The sequence below is a fragment of the Phoca vitulina genome, unplaced genomic scaffold (assembly GCF_004348235.1).
Source record: "Phoca vitulina isolate PV1807 unplaced genomic scaffold, GSC_HSeal_1.0 scaffold11, whole genome shotgun sequence".
Classification (NCBI taxonomy): domain Eukaryota; kingdom Metazoa; phylum Chordata; class Mammalia; order Carnivora; family Phocidae; genus Phoca; species Phoca vitulina.
In genome coordinates this window covers 5791123-5815912 of record NW_022589714.1, presented here as the reverse complement: position 1 = coordinate 5815912, position 24790 = coordinate 5791123, and the positions used below count along the sequence as shown (strand labels likewise).

The window sequence follows — 24790 nt, the reverse complement described above, 5'->3', positions numbered from 1 at the left end:
GAGAAGGAAGGGAAAAATGGGGGCGGGGGGGATTGGAGGGAGAGATGAACCATGAGAGGCTATGGACCTGAGAAACAAACAGGGTTTTAGAGGGGAGGAGAGAGGGGGGATTGGTTAGCCCGGTGATGGGTATTAAGGAGGGCACGTACTGCATGGAGCACTGGGTGTTATACGAAAACAATGGATCGTGGATCACCACATCAAAAACCAATGATGTATTGTATGGTGACTAACATAACATAATAAAATTAAAAAAAAAAAAAAAAAAGAGGGCACGTATTGAATGGAGCACTGGATGTTACACGCAAACAATGAATCATGGAACACTACATCAAAAACTAATGATGTAATGTATGGTGATTAACATAACATAATAAAATTAAATTAAATTAAAAAAAAAGAATTATACCAATTTGGATTTGTACTTGCTTTGTTTGCCTGTTTCCCCGCAATCACCATTACTAGACATTATCATTCTTTATCGTTCCCAATCTGACAGGCAACAGAATAGCACCTCATCAAAAAACGATATTTATTTGATATGAGACAACATATTTTCAAGTATTTATTGGCCATTTTTCTATTTTTCTTTGGTGAACTGCTTATTTACATTTTTTGCATATCTTTTCTATAGTGGTTGACTATATTGTTAATTTCCCAAGAAAGTATAGAAACATTTAACAAGATTTATCTTTATTTACTAATTGCAGATATATGCCAATTCTATCAAACGGACAAGGCAGTATACAAGCATGTGTGTCTACAGCCAACACACTGTAACTATATATAGGCAAAGACCCAAACATAAACATAATATGGCTTAAAAAATTTTTTTTAAAAAGTAGATCACAATCATCACCATTTACCCAGTAAATTCATCTAACAGGAACATGACTTTTTTTTTATACCTGGCTTTTTATTTCTAATTACCACAAACCAAGATAAAGCATTAAAGAAAGCACAATTTATCAATGAATTAAAAGTGACCCATTTATCTTTTAATCTAAAAAAATTAAAAGTGAAGAAAAAATACATGCAGTATAAGATAAAGTAAAACTAAGATTTTTAAAAATCTCTTTAGTAATAATGAAACCCCAAATTCCCAAATTTCTCATTATAAATATATACCTTGTGAATCCTTCGAATTAAGACAGATGCAAAAAACCGTAATGTAATTCTCAGTTCATCAACAAAGGACTCATCATCTGTTACATCCCTTCAATTAAGGAGAAAAGCAAGCATTTAAAAGCTCAGAGAAATACACAGCTACTCCTTCTAGAAACCAAGGAAAGTTTAGAACTTCCTCTTCTTTTTCATTTATTTATGCTATTTTTCTTTGCTTTTTCAACAAATAATGCATTACATTACAGAATAAAAAATAAAAATGTACAAAGAAAAAATAAACATCTCCCATAATTCTAGTACCAAGACATAATCATTATTAACTAAATTGTAGTATATATTTCCCTGTAGACAACCACATGTACAAAGTCGTATTTTTACAATACTCCAATCATTTTCTAAGCATTATCAAAGAAATTTCTAAGAAATAAAGAATAATTTCGGAGGAGTAACAAATTAATACAAAATCTTAAATTAGTTTAATATATTTATAGTTAATAATATAAACTAATTCTAAAAAGTAAAAAAAATATGTGTTCTATTTGAGAAAGAAAATAAGCTGAAACTCAAACATTTTTAAACAGAAATTTTGACAACCTTCTTCTGAGGAGTTACTTTTCATTTTCCTGAAGTCTTGATGTCCCTAGAAGAATTAGGACACTCCCTAATCAAAGCAAGCAAGAAAGGTATATATAATGATGATATCCTGAATTTGAAGATGGTACTATTAAATCCCTTGGCAGAATAAAGAAGATAATTGTATTAACCAAGCTTCCCACTATTAATCCCAAGGAAGTGACTATTTCGGCATCAATAACTACACTGAGGAGAAAATACATACTTTATCATTTAGAAATACAGCCAGCTCTTATGAAGAGTCAGAACATGGGTGGGGGTGGGGGGAGTCTTCACAAGAGGATTCATTTTAGAAAAAGACTTACTATCAGCTTTACTTAAATGGCAAATGCCCCATATTTAAGACAGAATCCAACATAAAAATATTAATTTTCATAGCTTTTCAGGAAAATATGGCATATAAACTGGATATTAAGTTTAATAATATAGAGCATCTCATCTACTAGCATTTTTTAATGAGAAAATTCAAAATATATAAAATTAGGATATATGCCATTAAATATTACATCTATAAGTCATATAAGTGTAAGTGTTCAAATATGTAACTAAATACATGATGGTTTTGTAAGAAAACATTTATTTATTAAATATGTATCTTAATTTTTGATTCTCAAACTAGATTAATTTTACAGATCTAAACTATTTTCTATATCCTGCAAGGCAAAGGGCACTTGTATATCCATAGCAGATACTAAAAACAAAGTTACTTTGGAAAAAAACATTAATATTCTAGGAAAATTCTATTAAAATTATCTTTCAATTTAGTGAAACATAAACTTTTCCTCTAAATGTACAATTATTTCAAATGTAAAAAGTGCATATAAAATATCAAATTGGGGTGCCTGGGTGGCTCAGTTGGTTGGGCAGCTGCCTTTGGCTCAGGTCATGATCTCGAGGTCCTGGGATCAAGCCCCACATCGGGCTCCCTATTCAGTGAGGAGTCTCTTCTCCCTCTTCCTCTGCCCCTCTCTTCCCACTCCCCACTTGTGCTCTCTGCTCTCTCTCTCAAATAAATGAATGGAATCTTTAAAAGAAACAACAAAGGACCATGGAATGCTTCCCAAATCACTTTAAAAAATAAAATTAAAAAATAAAATAAAAAATTAAATCACTCCATTTAGGAGTGATGAGGAATTCTCTAAGTTAATTTTCTTTCAAAAAGCAGCCAAGGTTTTTTCTTCTTTGCTATCACTAAACTGTTAAATGATTGCCTAGATCTATGGTTCTTACTAGGGCCAATTATGCCTCTCAGGTTACATATGGCAATCTCTGAAGATACTTTTGGTGGTCACAAATAAAAGGATGAGGGGGCGCTACTAGTTCTCATGTGAAAAGGCCAGGGGTTCTACTAAATATCCTATAATGCACAGGACAGCCCCCCACAACAAAGAATTACTTGGCCTAAAACGTCAATAGTGTCAAAGCTGAGAAATCCTGGCCACTGTTGGTAACACAATTTCATTAGCACACTTAATTGTATTCACTAAAGAAAAAAGGTCTTATAGAGAGAACATACCTGTACCACGGATAAACAAAGTTTTCCAACACTAATTCAAGAACCTGCATAAAAATTAGTTTTTAAAGAGAAATCAGATTAATTAACTAATTCTAGGAAAATAAGCCATACTACCAAGTAATATATATTACCAAGAACCAATTTTATTATCCCAAATATTGACATCTAATATCATACTTTCACATGACATATATTGTCAACCTTACATGTTTGTTGTGATGATCAAAAGGAACATGAGAAAACACTTTGAAAACCATAAAACTCCATAAAAAGAAACAATACTGTTAGAATGACATACACACATTTATAAACATGCCCACAATTAAAAAAACAAACCAACTTAAATTGTTCTTGACTCTGAAGTTTCACTGAACTAAAAGTTCTATGGAAAGAAGGAAAATAATAGATTAGTCTTTTGAATTCCTAACTCTCTCTACAAATCAGTATTCCCAGAATAAAATGAAGAAACAAGTAGGTCAGACTTACATAAGGGGTCAAAATTAGCTATCAGTGATTGCTTTTGAAGGGAGAATAGTGACTAAAAGGGAGTATGAGGGGGGACTTCTGGGGTGCTAATAATGCTTTGTTTCTTGATCTGGGTGCTGGTTATACGGATATGTTCACTTTGTGAAAATTTTAGCTGTAAATTAAAAATCAGTATATAAATTGTAAGTGAAAAAGTAACAAAACAAAAGAAACGCTGGGTGTTAAATTTTCCATTTCTTAACTCTGGGTGCAGCATTATGTTAATTTTTAAAAGGACTTGCAACAGTGGGCAGTAACTTTCAAAAGCAGTAGGGAGAGAATGAACAAAGGTATCTAATCTGACTATATGCCTATATTCCTTCTCTGGCAGCAGCAAGGAAGGTTGTAGATTCTCTAAATATTAAGGCAAGATTTGGTTTTTAATTAGAAAAACTAAGCACTAGTGATACAAGTTGGGAAAGTAAGATACAGAGAAATAGGGATATGACACAGAAAGGAGACTAGAAAATTTATCATAAATAATATTTGGTCTTACTTTAATCCCCACATCCAATCACCAAATATTACTGATTTTACATCCTAAGTAGCTCTTTTCTATAGCTCCACTGTTCAGTCCTTATCTTCTCACCCCTATATTGTAGCAAGAGCCTCTAAACTAGAATCCCTCCTTCCAAACTAGCTCCCGTCCATCCTCCACAGAGCTGCCAAATTAATCTAAAACATACATTCGAACACATCATTCCCCTGCATAAAATCCTCAATTTATCAAACCACAATATATCAGAGTAAGAAAAGTGGAGCTACACTGGTTTTGAAGGGGTGGAAGAAAGCTGCCTGTTAGCAGCTGTGACCATTTACTTCCTTTTCACTTCCCATTGTATCCTATGACTCACATCTGAAAACTCCAGTTACACACTTCAAAAATCAGTGGCTTCTATGATCAATTAAACTCCTTCAGCAAGGCCCTTTAAGTCTTTTTATGATCAGATTTCTAAAGAGCCATATAAAAACTGGTTAAGAACTAAGTCAGACCCAAGTTTTAGAGTAAGTTCTGCTACCAGCCAGCGATGAACTTAAGAAAATTAAAACCCTCTAAAGCCCAGTTTTGGTAAAATCAATAATAGCACCGACTTTATAGGTTGTATGATTCCAGAAAATAACATACAGTAATTAGTACAGTGCCTAATACAGCAAGTAACCAATAAATATTAGCTACTAGAATACAGTCTCTTCAATGTCCACATCCTTCCTCACATTTTGCTTCCAGCTTACTGAACACCTTATTCGAAGCCTCCCTTTCCTTTCAAAAGCTCTTCCCAAACCCTGAAATACCCTTTCTCACACTATCAGTCTGGCAAACTTGTAGTCATACTTTCTGATTGCCCCTCTCAACAGTTATGCATTTCTTCCTCTGTACTAATAATATACATTGTACATTTCTTCCATTATTGCCTGTATTCACACCATATTGTATTTACCTATTTATATGTCTACCTCCCCTCCTAGACTCAAGTTCCTAGAAGAAAGGAACCATATCTTATTTCTCCTTTTATTCCTGGGGCCTAGTCCAGTTCCTGACTATAGTAGATCTCAAAAAATTCTTTAAATGTTGGAGCTAATATTTATTGAAAACCAATATGAGCCAGGCAGTAGGCCAAGAGCTTCACATAAGTTCTTTTTTTTTTTTTTTTTTAAGAAATGGATGAAGTGTCAAAGACCCACAAATAGTACTCTTACTAGAGGTCTTCTCTTCAGCAGACCTCAAATCGGCACTCTAATAGAAATGTAATGTGAGCTACATACCTAATCTTACATTTTCTAGTAGCTACATTTTTAAAAAGTAAAAAGGAAACAGGTGAAATTAATTTTATGATATATTTTATTTAACCCAATACATCCAGAATATTATCATTTCAACATGTAATCAATAAAATACATAATAGGATATTTTACATTCCTTTTATCTTACTAAATCCTCAAAATCACATCTCAATTTGGACTGACCCATTTCCATATGTTTATGACCAGCCACATGCGGATAGTGGCTACCATACTGGATAGCATAGTCTTAAATCGAGGAATCTTGAAGATGAAAATGAAGAAGAAAAAAGAAGAAATGAAAAAAAAAAAAGTGCCAAGAGTTTGGCATTTATGCAGCATACTTTTAGCCAAAGGATACAAATTGGGAAAAAAAGATAATGAGGCAGGATTCAGATGCCTAATGCTATTCTTCAATTAATTAGCATTCAATTTAATTCAGTATATGTCTACCAACTACCAACAACATATCTGGCACCATACCTGGTGCTGGGAACAAATTAGACCCCATTTACTGCCTTCAAGGACTTGACTCCTTTCTTAGATCAATGGGGAAAACAAGTGTCTAAAAGAAATAACTAAAATATATATGTTACCAAAAAAGTACATATAAAATGTGACTGTAACAAAGATAAGGGAGCATGCTTTCTATTCCTACATTACAGGGAAACAGTGAAAAGTATCCCATTCTCTGCTCTACCCTCCAGCAAGTGTCAAAACTGGGATAATTCAGCAGGACATACTTGCTTCTTCTAGCTCAGGGTTCCTTTTGGAACTACAAAATGGTATTACCCTACCATAAAGATGACTATTGTTATAAGAATTAAGCAATATCTAGGTAAAACAGTGCTGTCTTTGGCGAAAATGTTCATTTAAATTAGACATGGGATCCAAAAACATTTCTATCTTACCATCTGAGTCACATATTTCATAATAATCAACTACTTAGTTAAGAACTGATTAGATGGCATATATTAAGATGTTCCACAATTAAATTTCCATTGGTATTTAATATTTCCGCTTGAGTATATTTGGCAATGTTAATTAAATCAATTACCTCTGAGAGAGATGCATCAACCTTGGAAGAAATTTTCAGATCTAGCCACGGCTGGTAGTTTTCAAGTAGTAAGGAAGGCCTAAATAGAAAATCATACAATTAAACTGCCTGAAATCCAAAATGTAATTGGAAGGATCAACAAATAAAAAATGTTTAACTTACCTATGCCGTTTACATTTCACTTTACCGCAAACAGCACAACTACGACCTTGAGGAAATAATTCTTGAAGTCCTAACTGCTAAAAAAGGGAAATGGGGAAGGGGAGAGATTTGTCTTAGTTTACACATAATCTTTACCGAAGAGAATCAACTTTTCAAAAGTTTATTAATCAATGTATAAATTCAGAGAATATTTTTTAAATTATTATTTGTCTGCAGTAACACTGAAACCATGCTTTGTAATAACTACTACTGGCTAAACTGCCAAATAAGAGAGAAAAAATACCCAACTTTGGGAACGTCTGTTTTAATTTATTGTCCTCATAGTTAATATGCAGTTAGAGGACACTCCAAAATTATGGATCCCAACTTTTTGAGAAGTATTTTCTTTTTATAGCTCCTTGTAGAGCTGTATACCTTAAAAATATACACATATGTAAATTTCACTTCGAATCATGTTCTGATGTCTTCCATTATTAAATGACAGATGGGTTTTTTTAAATCACTGCATTAATATGCTTTCAGTAATATCAAACAGCATAGGTAATATATACTGACTCTTTTCAAAATAAGAACACATAAATTTTACCTTGGGTTTGTATTTTATTGTGAAGAATATATTTGGTAAGAGAGAATCCGGTCCCAATGAGCAATAGAATGTAACAACTCCAGCAACAAATGACCAGAAGATCATTAAAACATGAAGATACCTTAGAAATAAATGAAAATAATTATTACAACCAAAAAAAGTATAAAACTAAAGTTGTCCCTTCATTGATTTGACAAGTATTTATTAAGCACCTACCATATCAGACTGAAGACAGATCTCCAATCATGATGTCTGTGATGTATTTATTTAACTATAAGGATCACAGAAAGCATGCTATCAAATGTATACTTCATTTAAAGTATAAGGAGGTATAAATTCTCAATATTTTACAATTTGGTACCTAGGTTGTTATGTTTGACTAGCTATACTATATTCTTCCGAAATACCTTCCAATGATATTGTAGTATTCATACCCCATCAAAATTCTGATTATCTTTCATTAAATCAAAAAAAAACTTTACTGAGTACCTATTATTTTGTGCCACCCAATACTAGGCTCTGGGGATACAGTCAGGAACAGCATTGCCATGTTCTCTATATGCATGGAAAACATGGTCTGGTAGGTAAGTAAATGAGTACAATACAGTGTGATCATGTGTCTATATCATGACAGAGAAAGCATACATGATATCGGAACACCTCAGGCAGAATATACAATCCAAATTTAAAAGGACAGAAAAGCTTTTTTCAAAGAAAGCAGCTCTGTAGAAAAACTTTAAAGAGTAAGTAGGAGAAACCCAACAGAAGAGAATGGGGTAGACTAATGAGGGACTAAGGAAGAGGCAAGGGAATTCAAACTTGGGAAAACTACATGAACTAAGATCTGAGCATAGCTCCAAGGAAGAAGTGGCTTTAAGATGAATCTTAAAAAAAAACAGGCAGAAGCCAGATAATATGGTGTCATAAAATAAGTCATGTTATCATGTCTCAATACAGGCAGTGCTCATATTGCACAGTCCTGATATGCACAAATTTCCATTACCACGATTTTGTGAAACACCAGTCCCCCAACAACACAGTTCAAATTCCAATTACCACATTGTGTTTATTAACTGGTAACTATATAAAGCACAAACTTTAGTGCTAGTTCTTCCATCCACAAATCACTACGTAGTGAGAAGAGAATGAAGCCAGTCCACAGAAAGAGAAAAAAGGAAGTGAAGAAAGTATCAGTTGTATTTTAAATCCAGGTTCTATGTGTCTCTGAGGCCTAGCTACACTCCAGTTCCTTCTACACTTAAGTAACCTTCCAATGATTCCACTCTTTGCCAAACCTAGTGTGGGTTAATTTCTGTCATCTACCACTAAGAGTCTTAAGTAATACCCTGGAGGCGATGAAGAGTTTTTTTTTTTTTTTAAGATTTTAGGAATTTTTAGAAGGTTTTTTTTTTTTTTAAGATTTTATTTATTTATTTGACAGAGAGAGACACAGCAAGAGAGGGAACACAAGCAGGGGGAGTGGGAGAGGGAGAAGCAGGCTTCCCGCTGAGCAGGGAGCCCAATGTGGGGCTCGACCCCAGGACCCTGGGATCATGACCTGAGCCGAAGGCAGATGCTTAACAACTGAGCCACCCAGGTGCCCAGGAATTTTAGAAGTTTTAAGGAGAGTAAGATTGCTAGACTTTATAATCAAAAGACCACTCTGGCTGCAATATGGAGAAGAGCCTAAACTAGAAACATGCAGACTAACTAGAAAGCTGAAATAATCTACCGGAGTCAAAGGATAGCCTATACTAGGGAAGAGACTTAGAGATAAAAAGCTGATTGTCTTGAAACATTTAGGAGGAAGAATTAAGAGGACTAAGTTGTTGATTAATGTGAGCAGAAGGGATAGGTAAGAAATCAGTTCTCTTTGGGCACACTAAATTTCAAGTATCTTAAAACATGGCACGCAATTGGGGCACCCGGGTAGCTCAGTTGGTTGAGTATCTGACTCTTTCAGCTCAGATCATGATCTCAGGGTCCTGGGTGGGATAGAGCCCGGAGTCAGGCTCTTCACTCAGTGTCTGCTGAAGATTCTCTCTCTCTCCCTCCCCCTCTACCCCTTCTCACGCTCGCTCACTCGCTCTCTCTCTCTAAAATAAATCTTAAAAAAAATGGCAAATAGAAATGTTTCATGAGCAATTAAATACTGAGTAGTTTAAATCTCTGCAGAGAATATGAGCTAAGTAAAAAAGTTTGGGGATTATCACATAAAGATCACTGAAGTCATGGGAATAAATGAAACGACCAGGGAGGAGCTGCAGAATGAAAAAAGAAGAGACATTTAAGAAATAAGCAGAGCAAGAGAAATTTATAAAGGAATCTATTAATTAGAAGAGCTGGGAGAAAAAAAAAAGAATCAAGTCATAGGGGCCCCTGCGTGGCTTGGTCAGTTAAACATGTGCCTTCAGCTCAGGTCACGATCCCAGCGTCCTGGGATCTAGCCCCGCATCAGACTCCCTGCTCAATGGAGAGCCTGCTTCTCCCTCTCCCTCTGCCTCTCCCCCCGCCACTCATGCCCTCTCTTTCTCTCTCTCTCTCCCTATCTCAAATAAATAAAGAAAATATTTTTTTTAAGATTTTATTTGAAAAAGATTTTATTTATTTATTTGACAGAGAGAGAGAGACACAGCAAGAGAGGGAACACAAGCGGGGGAGTGGGAGAGGGAGAAGCAGGCTTCCCGCTGAGCAGGGAGCCGGATGCAGGGCTCAATCCCAGGACCCTGGGATCATGACCTGAGCCAAAGGCAGATGTTTAACAACTGAGCCACCCACGCGCCCCAAATAAATAAAATCTTAAAAAAAAAAAAAAGAATCAAGTCATAAAGGTTGTCAAGGTAAAAAAAAAAAAATTCAACAGGGATGAAGTAGTTAACATGATCAAATATTTTAAAATTTAAGTGAGAGAATGAGAAGTTTTAGCAACAAAAAAAGGCATTGATGAACCAGCAAAAGCAGTTAGTAGAATGCCAAAGGAATGCAGTGGATTAAAGAGTGAAATGAAGGTAAAAAAGTGAAATTGGGGGATGCCTAGGTGGCTCAGTCAGTTAAGCATCGGACTCTTGGTTTTGGCTCAGGTAATGATCTCAGGGTCATGAAATCGAGTCGTCCCATGTCAGGCTTCGCACTCAGCAGGGAGTCTGCTTGAGATTCTCTTTTTCCCTCTCTCTGCCCCTCCCCCACTAAAAGAAGTGAATTAGTAAATGTGGATAATTCTCTTTTTAAAGGAAGAGCAGGCTAAGGTTGTGCCTGGAGAGAGATAATGACTGAAAATGTTTAGTAAAACCTAATCATATTTAAAGGTTGACAGGATATTAGGAGATAAGAGAAAAAGACATAGCAGAAGAAGAGTTAATTGAATTAATAATGTCCTAGAGAAGATAGCAGTAGTTGGGATTCAGAGCCTAAACAGAAGAAATAGTTACACGAGGGAGAGATAACTCTTCCCAAATACCAGAGAGAAAGAATAAATGGATGAGAATGCACTTAACCTGTAGATTCAGTAGTGAGGATTAAAAGCAATATGATGTCCTTTAAGTGAAACAGGAAATGCTGAGAGAGAAAGGCAAATGTGGCAATATCAGAAGTTCTAGCAGATTGGGGAAGTTCTGAAAGAGCTGCTGGGCAGAAGTAAAGAAAAGAGTATTCTGAGGAACTGCTGGGGAGTTAAATTTACAGGTTTGGGATTTTCTCTAGCATCATTCAGTAACCAGGATATAAACACTAAAAAAGCAAGCAGCATCACTGATCCAAGATTTGAATTTTGTCAGGTGAGTGCGATAGAAGGGAGTTAAGGATACTGGCAATAGAGTAGTTGAAGTGATGGACCATGGATTCTAAGCTAGACCAATTCTAAACTGCATAGGAAAGTAAAAACAGAGAAGAAATAGAAAGAAAAGGAGTCAGGAGGCTGAGAAGTCAAGGAGCAGGTACAGTGTGACTGACTGAGAGAAGCAGCCGGTCAGCAAGTGGGATACTTGCTTTTTAAGATTTCAGAGGTAGAGTTCTTTCTGGTGATAACAAGGGCTACCATATGTTGATCCAAGTGGGAAGCTAAAGAGGAATCACCTCACAATAGAATATTTATTTGGTGGGTTATTCACACAAGCACTGAAGTCACCTAGAATGATGACACGATTTAAAATGGAGAGGAAGTCTATAAGCCACAAAAGTCATCTATAGATGAGCACAAATGACCTGGAGATTGATATCAATGAGAAAACAGACAAATGGCATAGGTTTCAAAGGAGTAAAGGACTTCTGCTCCCTTGACAGAATGACTGGTACCAGACTTGCCTTCCTACCATAAACAACTATAAAACAGGATGGCTCAGTCGGTTAAGCGGCTGCCTTCAGCTCAGGTCATGATCCCAGCGTCCTGGGATTGAGCCCCGCATCGGGCTCCCTGCTCAGCCGGAAGCCTGCTTCTCCCTCTGTCTGCCACTCCCCCTGCTTGTGCTCTCACACACTCTCTCTCTCTCTCTCTGACTGAAAACAAACAAATAAACAAAAAAACATACGCAGTAACTATTTCCAGGCACCGGACAATAGGTAATACAGGACTATAATTTTTAAGAGAAAGGAAGCACACAATTGAGTTCCACATCCATCCCAGTTCTCCGACTGACGACAATTTACCAAATGCAGTATGGAATAGAAAGGATTACAGAAGACCTGGGAGTTCAGAATTGGGAAATAAACAGCACCAAGTAGTAAGAAGAGGTGAAGATGGATGATTAGAGGTGCTTACCTATTACAGACAGTGACCAAGTAAATATGAAAGCTGTGAGACAAAGGCTGAGGCACCAAACCAGATGAATTGCCTGGTCTTACTGTTGCGTGCAGAACAAAATAAAAACCCCTTAAACCTTTACGGTCCCTTTTGATCTGGCCCCAGTTCACTCTTCTACTCTTATTTCTTCCCATTCCTTTTTTTTTTTTTTTTTTAATAATCTCTACACCAAGCATGGGGCTTGAACTCACAACTCGCAGGCTCTAATGACTAAGCCAGCCAGGCACCTCTCTTCTCATTCCTGTATACAAAACCTCACTCCAACCAAAATAGCATACTTGACATCAAGCTTTTAAAAAAAACCTTATACTTGGAAACTAACTCAAATTATAGAGGTATTTCAGAGAGGAAATTATCAAATTCCTGTTCACAGCTGCTTACCAAAATTCATTTTGACCCAGACAGACATGACTCAGAATTCAGAATTTTTAGGATTTCTGAACAGTTATATAGTACATATTTCATACATAATTTAACACTCCCAATGAGATCTAATGCAGTACTCCATAATTAGATATTAACATTTCTGCAGCAAAACATAAAAGCAGTAAGAAATAAATAAGTCAGAAATAAAGACTATAAATAGGGGCGCCTGGGTGGCTCAGTCAGTTAAGCATCTGCCTTCAGCTCGGATCACGATCTCAGCGTCCTGGGACTGAGCCCCACATCAGGCTCCCTGCTCAGCGGGGAACCTGCTTCTCCCTCTCCTTCTGCCTGCCACTCCCCCTCCTTGTGCTCTTTCTCTCTATCAAATAAATAAATAAAATCTTAAAAAGAAAGACTATAAATAGTCTCATGTCTATTCAGGTCAGGTTTTGTCATCAAATGTAATTGGTACAAACTTACGGGAAAAGTTACTTCTTCAGAGCTTTTGATTTCAGAATTACAGATTAGGAATTGTAGACCTGTAGATCAAATGACAGACCTTAGACTGAATGACAATAAATACTACATGCAATACATGTGGGCTTTAACTAAGGCAAGCAATATCTAAGGTATTATTTAAGAAGAAAATCTATATCCTTAAATGCATTAATCCAGTGGTTCTCAACCAAGGGTGTTTTGCCCCACAGGCGGCATTTGGCAGTATATGCAGACATTTTTGATTGTCACTGTGGAGAGGGGGAAAGGGAAAGTGCACTATTGACATCAAGTGGCTAGAGACCAAGACTGCTGCTGCTAAATATCCTACAATGCACAGGCCAGCCCCTCACAACAAAAAGTTATCTAACCCAAATTATCAATAGTGCTGAGATTGAGAAACCCTGCATCAATCAGAGACAAATACTAAAACCAGGAAGCTAAGCATTCAGAAAGCTGGAGAAGAAAACAGGATCCAAACACATAAAAAGGAAGGAAACAATAAAGAATAGAAATCAATAAAGCAAACAACAATGACAAGAGGAAATAACAAATATAAGCTCGGTTTTTGAAAAATTAATAAAATAAGCAAAGCTCTAATTGGATTTATCCTCCTTTTCCAATTTGAGCTGTACTTTACTGTAGCTAAATAGACCTAACAGGCGAAGTAAAGCAATTCTAGAAGAAAAAAAAAGAGAGAAAAAGAATTCAAATTTTAAAATATACAAGGAATGAAAAAATGAGAAAATCATCATGTTGCAACCTATAATGAAGTAACTCAGGGAATAAATAAATGGTAAAACAAAAGAAGTTTGTTGGGCAAAGTATTAGCTGTCACTACCCAAATCCACAAAAAGTAAGGCAACTCCATCTTATGTAGAATTATCCTCTCATGTGATACAATAAGATGAACAGAGCATCTTCAAAGTATTCTTGCACACACACAAAAATTTAAATCTAATCAAATTTATAAATCGAACACCCTGTCCACAAAAAATATGCAGGTAAGGATAAAAAAAACAAGACACCATGAGGAACCTAACAGCTAAAGTGTGAACAAATGACCCAGTTTCTTCAAGTCAATGGTGGGGAGAGGGGAGAGACGCAGGTAAGAAGGAATGTTCTAGATCCAGGTAAACAAACTATGGCTTGTGGGCCAAATGCCACCTGCTTTGGTATGGCTCTCAAGCTAAGAGAGGTTTTTACATTTTTTAAGGGTTCTTTGAAAAGAAAAAAAAAAAAAAAAGAATATGGGACAGAGACCTGATGCAGCCCAAAGTCTAAGATATTTACTATCTGACACTTCATAGAAAAATGTTTGCCAACTCTGACTCTAAATTAGAAGAGATTTACAAAAGCTTAAGAGATGTAGCTCCCACATACAATGAGTGGACCTATTTTAGATCCTGATTAGTATAGATAACACTACAAATTTTTACACAATTAGGAAAATTTGATTATGGACTTGTCATTAGATGATATTAACCAACTACTGTTAATTTTTTAAGGTTATGGCTTTGTGTAGAAGTGATTTTTAAAATGGAGGAAGATTAGATATTTTTCAAATATGTAAAATATTGATGGTTGTTGAGGCTGAGTGATGGGTGCTTAGAAGTTCCTTGTACTCTCTTTTTTCTATGTATGCTTGGAAATTTTCATAATCAAGAGCTAATAAAAAAGACAAGTTTTAGCAAGACAGATCAAGGAATAAAAGAAAAAGAGAGAATACAAATATACAAAATACAGAATGAAGAAGAAATAATGACAGCTAAAACTGAAATGAAAAATTAAACTATGAACAACTAGTTCATAAACTGGATAACCTACAGGACATAAATTTTTGGAAAAAGACAAAAATGCTAGAAATTAGTAAGTGAAGAACTAGATAACTTATATAGACCAATTATCATTACAGGAATTAAAACAGTAATCAGAGACATGGCTGGGGGGGGGGGAAGACCCTGGCCCAAATGGTTTTACCAAATTGTAATGAGACAGATAATCCCCATCCTATATAGATGACTTCAGGAAAAAAAAAAAAAAAAAAGAGAGAGAAAAAGCTGCTAATTTAAAAGGACTAATATAATTTTAATTCCCAAATCAGATAAAGACAATATAAGAAAATCATTAGGTCTATTTTACTTATAAAATACTTAGTAAAATATTAGTTAACTAAAACTAGCAGCATATCATAAAATAAAAAATAATACATCATAAGAAAAGCATGTTTTTAAATAGCTCATTATCTTTAAATCTACACCATCATAGACTAAAGGAGAAAAAAAAAAATCAAAACAATGATATCTCTTGATCTAACAATGAGTTCACAGGGAACAGAGAGGGAAAAGAACATACCCACAACACTACAGACTATAAAAAACTCCACAGGGGCGCCTGGGGTGGCTCAGTCGTTAAGCGTCTGCCTTCAGCTCAGGTCATGATCCCAGGGTCCTGGGATCAAGCATCAGGCTCCCTGCTCAGCTGGAAGCCTGCTTCTCCCTCTCCCACTCTGCCTGCTTGTGTTCCCTCTTTCGCTGTCTCTCTCTGTCAAATAAATAAATAAAATCTTTAAAAAAATAAACAAAATAAAATAAAATAAAAAACTCCACAAAACATATGGCCCAGTTTCTTCAACAAATAAATTGCAAGGTTAAAACAAAGTGGGATGGTGCACCTGGGTGGCTCAGTTGGTTAAGTGACTGCCTTCGGCTCAGGTCATGATCCTGGAGTCCCTGGATCGAGTCCCGCATCGGGCTCCCTGCTCAGCAGGGAGTCTGCTTCTCCCTCTGACCCTCCCCGCCCTCATGTGCTCTCTCTCATTCTCTCTCTCTCAAATAAATAAATTAAATTAAAAAAAAAAAACCAAAGTGGGATGTATGGGGAGGGGAGGTAACTTTCAAATTAAAAGACCATATTTGGATCTTAATTTGATTAACTGTAAAAAGCCATTTACAAATAAGATTCATAATTATGGATAGAGCAATAGAAACATCATAAAGCATGTGAAAATATAGTAAAATGTTAGTGGTAAAATCTAGGCAGTACATAACTGGTCATCTATTGTAAATTCATACACTGATGTATGCTTAAAAATTTTTTTATCATAAAATGATGGGGGGGAATTCTAGCAAATTCAGGGAAATATGACCATTGAATGGATATTTGATGATGTTAAGAAATTACCTTTTTTTGATGTGAAGTGGTATTATGGTTATGGAAGAAAAAAAGGACTTATCTGTTAAGAGACACATACTGGAATTTTTAATGTTTATAGATAAAATATGTCATGCGGGATTTGCTTCAAAATAATTGAGGGGGGGGTGATATTTGACCTGAGCTGATAGTTTTTTAAGCTTGGTAACAGATACTTAACAGGTTTCATTATACAATTCTATTTTTATTTTATGTATGTTTAAAATATTCCATAATAAACATTTTTTAAATGAATAAAAGGCGATTAAAAAGACACAAGAACAGATCTGAATGAATGGAGAGATTATTTATGTTCATGGATGAAACCTTTAAAAATAGTAAAGATATAAATTCTACCCAGATTAATTCACAAATTAATAATACTGTGGTGGTATTAAATATGACTGCAAATTCTTTGACACTCTTCACATCAAAAACAGGAATGTAATTTCCTTCCCCTTGAATAAGGGTTATAGCCTTAATAACACTACAACTAAGAGAATGTAGCAGAAGTGAAGCTACCTAACCTCCAAAACTAGGTCATAAAATGGATATGGCTTCCAGCAGGCTCCCTTTCTCAGGATGCTCACCTTTGTAAGCCAGCACCATGTTGGGGAAAAAAGCCACACGTAAAGGCCATATGTACAGGTTCTGGCCTATAGTCTTTCTGAGATCACAGGCAACAACCAGCATCAACTGTCACATACGTGAATGAAGAAGCCAACAATTACTTTTCTAGCCCCCTGCCTCATGGTGCCCAGCTGATGATGCACAGTGAATAGAAATTAGCTGTACTCACCAACTCCTGCCCAAATTACAGTTCTGTGAGCAAATAAGATGTTGTTGTTAACTTAAACCACAAATTTTGGGGATGGTTTGTTATGTGACAATATATAAACAACCAGAAACTACAATCAAAATTCCAGCTCAATCTTTTGAGAAATTTAATATATTCATTCTAAATGTATAGGGAAAATAAAGGTTTATTTACTTATTTATTTTTAGATTTATTTACTTAGTTGAGACACACAGAGAGTGCACACACAAGCACACAGAGGGAGAAGCAGACTCCCTGCTGAGCAGGAAGCCTGATGCAGGGCTCGTTCCTAGGACGCTGGGATCATGACCTGAGCTGAAGGCAGATGCTTAACCTACTGAGCCACCCCGGTGTCCCAAAAATAAAGGTTTAAAAAGAGCTATGCCAACTTTGGATAAGAAGGGCCAAGAGTGAGAATTTGTCCTAGCAGATATAAAACCACACTGTGAAATATAACACTATTGTTAAAAAAAAAAAAAAAATCTGGTACTGTTATAGGAAGAGAAAAATAAAGAGAAGAAACAGAACTTAGAAGTTTGGGAACAAAATATATGATATCCTAGAGTCTGTCTGTCTGGGTTCAAATTCTGGCTATGACACAATGCAGATTACCCTCTCTGAGTCTTGTTTGGCCCACTATAAAATGAGGTAGTAATAATACCTAACTCAAAGTTGTTACGATGATTAAATAAGATCACAAATGTGCTTAGAATAGCCTGTCACATACTAAGTTATAAGTGTATGTAAGCCAGTTGTGGTAATTTAAAAAACAAAGAATCATCAATGAAGTAAAAAGACAACCTATGGATGAAATGTGAAAAAAATATTTGCAAACCATATATGTGATAAGGAGTTAATATCCAAAATACATAGAGAATTCATACAACTTGGGACAACCTTGCACTTCAACAGGAAGAAGCCTACTTTAGTACTCCAGCAAGGGGAAGAAATTTTTCTTGCACAGCAACAAGCCCAGCCAATAAGAATATACCACAACTCAAGCAATGAGAAACCACCACCACCCTGCATTGTCCCTTTCTTCCAATGGACTTTTATTCAAAGCAGACCCTCCCATCTTCCTCCTTTTCTCTATTAAATTACATTCCTCTCCTTTGATCTTCAGGCTTGTCTCTGGTTTCCCATAGCAATTGCCCATTGCTCTACTATTCCTGAATAAACCCATTTTGCTGGTTAAAAAAGGAAAAAAAAGTGTGCAGAGGACCTAAATACACATTTCTCCAAAGAAGTTATATGAAATACCAACAGGTACATGAAAAGATGTTCAACATCATCACAGTCATTAGGAAGATGCAAATTAAAACCATAATGAGATATCACCTCACACCTGTTAGAATGGCCACCATCAAAAAGACAAGAGATAGGGGTGCCTGGGTGGCTCAGTTGGTTAAGCATCTGCCTTCGGCTCAGGTCATGATCCCAGGATCAAGCCCCGCATCGGGCTCCCTGCTGAGCGGAGAGCCTGCTGCTCCCTGTTTGTGCGCACTCTCTGTCTCTGCCAAATAAATAAATAAAATCTTTTTTAAAAAAATTAAAAGTATTTTTTAAAAAGACAGTAAATAACAAATGCTGGTACGGATGTGGAGAAAAGAGAACCCTTTTGTGCTATTGGTGGAATGTGAACTGATACAGCCACTATGGAAAACAGTTTGGAGGATTTCCAAAAAGTTAAAAATAAAACTACTATATAATTCAGCAATTCCACTTCTGGGAAAATATCCAAAGGAAACAAAAACACTAACTCAAAAAGATATCTGCACCTCCGTGTTCACAGTCACATTATTTACAACAGCCAAAATATGGAAACAACTTAAGTGTCCACTGACAAATGAACAGACAAAGAAGCTGTGGTGTGTGTGTATATATATACACACACACAAAAGAATATTATTCAGCCATAAAAAATGAGGAAATCCTACCCCATTTGGGACAACATGGATGGACCTTAATGGCATTATGGTAAGTGAAATAAGTCAAATAGAGAAAAGAAAAAAAGAAAAATAGTGCATGATCTCACTTATATGTAAAATCTTAAGAAAAAAAACTCAGAAAAAGAGATCAGACTTGTCGTTACAAGAGGTGGAGCATAGGGGAGAAGAAATTGCAGGAAGGTGGTCAAGGTACAAACTTCCAAGATGATAAATAAGTACTAGGGATATAATGTACAACATGATGACTACAGCTAACAATTAAGCTACAATTAACTAATTAAAACTACAATGAGCTACCTCTATTCACTAAAATGACTAAATTAAACCTACAGACAATATCAGACGGAACAGTCAAATGTTTTGGCAGGAGTGTAAATTAGTACAACTACTTTGGGAAACTATCTGGCAGTATCTACTTAAGTTAAACAAACACATACACTATGACTAAGCATTTCCATCCATGGGCATCTACCCAAAAGAAATAAATCTATCAAAAGAAATATATATAAGAATATTCATAACAGCATTATTCATAATAGCTAAAAACTGTAAACAAGTCAAATGCCCTTCAACAGAAGAATGGCTAAACAAAGTATGTCATATTGTGCAGTGGAATACTGCACAATAACAAAAGAGACTGAAGTCCTGACGTACACAACAATATGGACAAATCTCAAAAGAGTTGAGAGAAAAAAAAAAGAAAAAGAAACTAGATACAAGAGGACCATATAATTCCATTTATATGAAATACAAAAACAAGCAAAACTGATCAATGGTAACTGAGGTTACTAACAAGGGAGTCTACTGGGGTGCTAGAATAAATGAGACAAAAATAACTGCTAACATTTAATAAGAGTATGTTCTACGTCCTGAGCACCACTCAAAACACTTTCGATGTATTAACCCTTTAATCATCAAAATAATCATATAATGTGGGTACTAGTATTATCCCCCACTTTACAGATAACAGCACTATGACAGATAAAAGTTAGATCCCTTATCCAAAGCCACATAACTGATTAATGAGGGAGGCAGAATAAAATTCTTACATTGAAGTTCAGATTCAAAACTTTCAACCACAACAATAAATTGCCTCAATAATCAAAGAAAACTCTTAATACTACACCTGGGCCAAACAAAACACTCACAAAGTGTTAGTTAGGTATTATTACTATTACCATTATTATTACTAGCATGTAACTTAAAATATTCCTTATTATAACACTGAAATATTCAACACTACCATTAGTAAATGTAATTGTATCTATGCTCCTTGCTTTCCCTAACAATACTGTAACAGTGATTTCACAAATAATTTGAAATATATAAAGTATGTTACTCTATTCATCCCACAAATCATTTATAATAGCCAAAACTTACAGCTATTTATCTTTCCACAGATAAGATTCATAATCTTGGGGCACCTGGGTGGCTCAGTCAGTTAAGAGTCTGCCTTCGGCTCAGGACACGATCCCAGGGTCCCGGGATTGAGCCCCGCATCAGGCTCCCTACTCAGTGGGAAGCCTACTTCTCCCTCTTCTCCCTGCTCTTGCTCGCTCTTGCTCTCTCTCGCTATCTCTGTTGCTATCTCTGTCTCTCTCAAATAAAATCTTTAAAAAAAAAAGATTCATGATCTTAATTCATTTTGAAAGAAAAATTTATATACTAAGTAACACCTTGAAAGAGCAGGATTTAAAGTTTCAAGACTATAAGAGAAAAAATTAATCTCAGGGGTGCCTGGCTGGCTCAGTCGATAGAGCATGTGACTCTTGACCTCAGGGTCATGAGTTCAAGCCCCACAATGGATGTAGAACCTACTTAAAATAAAATTTAAAAGAAATTTTTTTAAATAATTTTGAAAAAGACTATTATTCTAAGTTTAACCATATAGAAGGAAAGCTCCAAATCTCCATACTAACCAGTAAAGATTTTAAATTGAAAATTTCTTTTAAAGTTATTTCTAAAAACTAACTCTTGAAATGCCTGTGTAGAAATCATTTAGGTTTTTTTTTTAAGATTTTATTTATTTATTTGACAGAGAGAGACAGCGAGAGAGGGAACACAAGCAGGCAGAGTGGGAGATGGAAAAGCAGGCTTCCCGCCGAGCAGGGAGCCTGACGCAGGGCTCAATTCCAGGTCCCCGGGATCATGACCTGAGCCGAAGGCAGACACTTAACGACTGAGCCACGTAGGTGCCCCGAAATCATTTAAGATTTTTTTTTAAGTAATCTCTACATCCAACTTGGGGCTCAAACTCACAACCTCAAGATCAAGAGTCGCATGTTCTTCTGACTGAGTCAGCCAGGTGCCCCAAGAAATCACTTATTGATGGTATGCATTAAGCCTATCTTCTCATTTCAAATTTCATCATTATACCCCTAATATTTTTATTATATATATATGTTTTTTTTTTAATTTCTGAATAAATGTGCCTCATATTCCCCACTCCCAGAAGGGACCACATTTTCCTATGTAACAATCTTCCAGAGATAGACAAAGCATACATAAACATACGTCTTGGTATGTACATATGAATGTACACACATGTTCTAAAGAAAATCACACAATACACTGAAAAGCACACTATATACTCTGTCGATAGCGATAGCAAGAGCAATAGCAAGAGCAGGAACACAAGTAGGGGGAGTGGGAGAGGAAGAAGCAGGCTTCCCACTAAGCAGGGAGCCCGATGTGGGGCTCAATCCCAGGACCCTGGGATCATGACCTGAGCCGAAGGCAGATGCCTAACAACTAAGCCACCCAGGTGCCCCTAACCATTCTTTTAGTCAAGACAGTTCTATCATGTTTAAGGTCACTTTTGCTGCTTTCAACAGTAACAAAAGAAAATACAAAAAAATGTATGCAAAAACAATTTCACTCATAAATCCAACCACTCAGAGATAACGTTTATGTATTACATCCTTCTTTCTTTGCATAATACAAATAAAGATACAGAGCAGAGATCAGATGGTATCCTATGACTTCTTAACAACAAAGAACACTATATGCTATAATTAAGTAGGCGACCTCAGAAATCTAGTTCAACCTGATCTTGCATGTCCTACCTTGGACACCTAAACTGACCCATCTACCAAAAGAGATAGGTTAAGAATTCCTGGACAAAACTTACTAATCACAGAACTTTTACCTATCTTTCATACTAAAGCTATTCATCTAGCTTAGAATACCTTCCAGATGACAGAAAGCAAGTAAGTATTTAATAACTCATTTCCACTCTGTTAAGGATTCCCCTTCCTCCATATTCCTAAAATCAAACATCTTACTATCACAATCAAAGCACATTTTCCAGTAAAATATCAGTTGCTACTTAAACCTAATATATTAACCCAGAGTCAACTAACAAGAAAGCAAAATGGGTAGGGAAAAAATTCAACTCCAACAGTCACAGGAAATGGTTACCTTAGAGCAAAATTAAATCACCAAATTCCTGGCGAATGCTTTCCCATTCCCATCCTCAGGGATCAACTATCCCAAAATTAAGAGTAGAGATGGTTTCATGTTTAAAACATCAGAAAAAATATCATGCAGATGCCGTTGCTGACAAGTGTCTCAGACTTCTTTCCACCAAGAGCAATTTGGAAATAATCTGAAGGAAAAGTTCTCCTCTGCTACCTATTTCATCATTACCATTTCTGGAAATAGCTAATTGAAGGAAATCAAATTTATTTCAGGGACAGAACCTTCCCATTTCAAAATGTGAACCGAATTTATCAATTTTAACTTTCAAGCTTCCCTTTTGGAATATTCTAGAGATATTGAGATAGGTACTATTTTGCTTTCTGACTTCAACAAATCTTTACGATCATCCATTTTAACCAACCACCCTTTGGGAAAAGCTCTGGCAACAAGATTGTGTGTGAGGACACCTGGGTGGCTCAGTCGGTTTAGGTCTGCCTTCAGCTCAGGTCATGATCCCAGGGTCCTGGGATGGAGCCCCGTGTGCGGCTCCCTGCTCAGTGGGGAGTTTGCTCTCCCTCCCCCTCCGCCCATCCCCCTGCTCCTGCGCGCTAATAAATAAAATCTTTAGTAATAAAAAATAAAAAAAGACTGTGTGTGAGTCCTTCAGCTGAAGACTGTGTGCGTGTGTGCGCTTGGGCTGCGAGATCGTGTGCATGTGTGCACACACGTGTGCATGCTTCGACTGCATGATTGTGCTTGCGCGCTTCAGCTCTAAGACTGTGAGCACGTATGTGCTTCAGTTTTAAGACTGTATGTGTGTGTGCACGCACCCTTCGGCTGTAAGACAGCGCGTATGCACCCTGCGGCTGTTAAGATTGTGTGTACGTGTGTGCGCTTCAGCTCTAAGACTGTGCGTGTGCGCCCTTCAGCTGTAAGAATGTGGGTGTGCCTGTGTGCGTGCTTCAGCTGTAAAACTGTGTGTGCGCTCGCGCGCCATGGGGCTCTAAAACTGTGTGTGAGCACCCTTCGGCTGTAAGACTGCGTGTTGTGTGCGCGCGCACCCTTCGGCTGAGAGACCGTGTGGGTGTGAGCACTTCAGCTGTAAGACTGAGCGTGCGTGTGCGTCCTTTGGCTGTAAGACTGTGCGTGCGTGTGCGTGCGCGCGCCCCTCGGCTGAGAGACCGTGTGTGTGGATGTGTGCACTTCAGCTGTAAGACCGTGAGCGTGCGTGTGCGTCCTTTGGCTGTAAGACTGTGTGGGCCTGTGCGTGCCCTTCGGCTGGAAGACTGTGCGTGCAGTGTGTGCGCATGCGTGTGGTGAGAACGAAGGGAGTCGGCCTAAAACCAGGGCTGCTACAAGACCTGGAACCCTCCTTCGTCAGCTGACTGGACCGACCCTGCAAGGTCTCAAATTGGGACGCACATACAGATTTCACTCCTCTGAAAAACAGCGATGATGGAGCCCCAGGTTCAAGGAACAGGTGAAAAGTAGGTAAGAATCGGGGCCAGGTGTCTCAGGAGACCCGGCCTCAGGAAAGGGGGCACTGGAACGCACCCCACCCCCGCTCGCACTTCCGGGCCCGGACGCTCCGCCCAGCTCCCCGAGGCCGCTGTTCCCAAGGCCTCGCAGCCGGCCGCAAACACCACAGCGGCGCAGCCCCGAGCGGTCTCCACACAGTGAAGTAACACGGGCCCCCGTCCGCAGCCTCGCAGAGCAGCCGCCCGCCAGCTCCGCGCTGCGGCGTTACCTGTTGAGGAGCAGGGAGGCGACGCTGAGGCAGAGCAGCAGGAAGCAGAACAGCGGGTACTGGCGGCAGATCTCGCGTCCCACGTCCAGACGCAGCCGCTGCTTCAGCTTCTCCCCCATCGTCCTCACCCAGGACACCATCTCCGTTGGCGTGGCCGAAGCTCTGCTACAGACTGAGGCCGAGGTCGAGGCCACCCCCATCAACCTCCCGCGTCTCAGTCCCGCCGGCCGGGCAGCTACCCACACCGCCGCGGACCGGCGGACTGTCCGCAGGCTGCAGCCGCCCAAGGCCCCGCCCAAGGCCCCGCCGCGCGTGCGCAGCCCCCGCCCCCTCCCCTCCGGCTGCCGGCCGGGGGGACTGCCGCACGACGTGCTCGAGGTCGTCACCCCGCGCGAGGCCCAGCGCGTCGCCCCGCTCCGCCCTCTTGGCCAGGGTAGCGCGCCCTCTCCTACGAGGGGCCGGACTCCACTGGCGAGTAGCCTTTTTCGGAAATCGGGGGGAAGCTGCAGCAGCCAGTAACCGCCTGTATCGCGGAGGAGAAAAGGAAGGTTGTGCCCGAGCACGGGAGAAACTACAGCCCCGCACAGCCGCCGGGCCCTGCCTGCGGGACATCCTGAGCTCGCGAG

At 37.9% G+C, this 24790-nt stretch overlaps 1 protein-coding gene across 6 annotated transcripts in view; it reads right to left on the bottom strand.

The window, feature by feature from the left end:
• The window catches only part of SNX14 (sorting nexin 14), an 89290-nt gene extending 64788 nt beyond the window's left edge, over nt 1–24502 (bottom strand). For 3 of the 6 annotated variants that reach the window (XM_032409331.1, XM_032409334.1, XM_032409333.1), the window contains exons 1-6: nt 24165–24502; nt 7384–7504; nt 6798–6874; nt 6636–6714; nt 3275–3318; nt 1129–1216 (exon numbers count right to left, since the gene is read on the bottom strand). In XM_032409331.1, coding sequence (XP_032265222.1) covers nt 1129–1216; nt 3275–3318; nt 6636–6714; nt 6798–6874; nt 7384–7504; nt 24165–24364 — 609 coding nt within the window. In that variant the 5' untranslated portion in view covers nt 24365–24502. Of the gene's footprint in view, nt 1–1128; nt 1217–3274; nt 3319–6635; nt 6715–6797; nt 6875–7383; nt 7505–13024; nt 13115–24164 lie in introns of those variants that run through there. The other 3 variants (XM_032409332.1, XM_032409335.1, XM_032409336.1) reach the window with 2 other exon arrangements.
• Nucleotides 24503–24790: the final 288 nt, after the last annotated feature.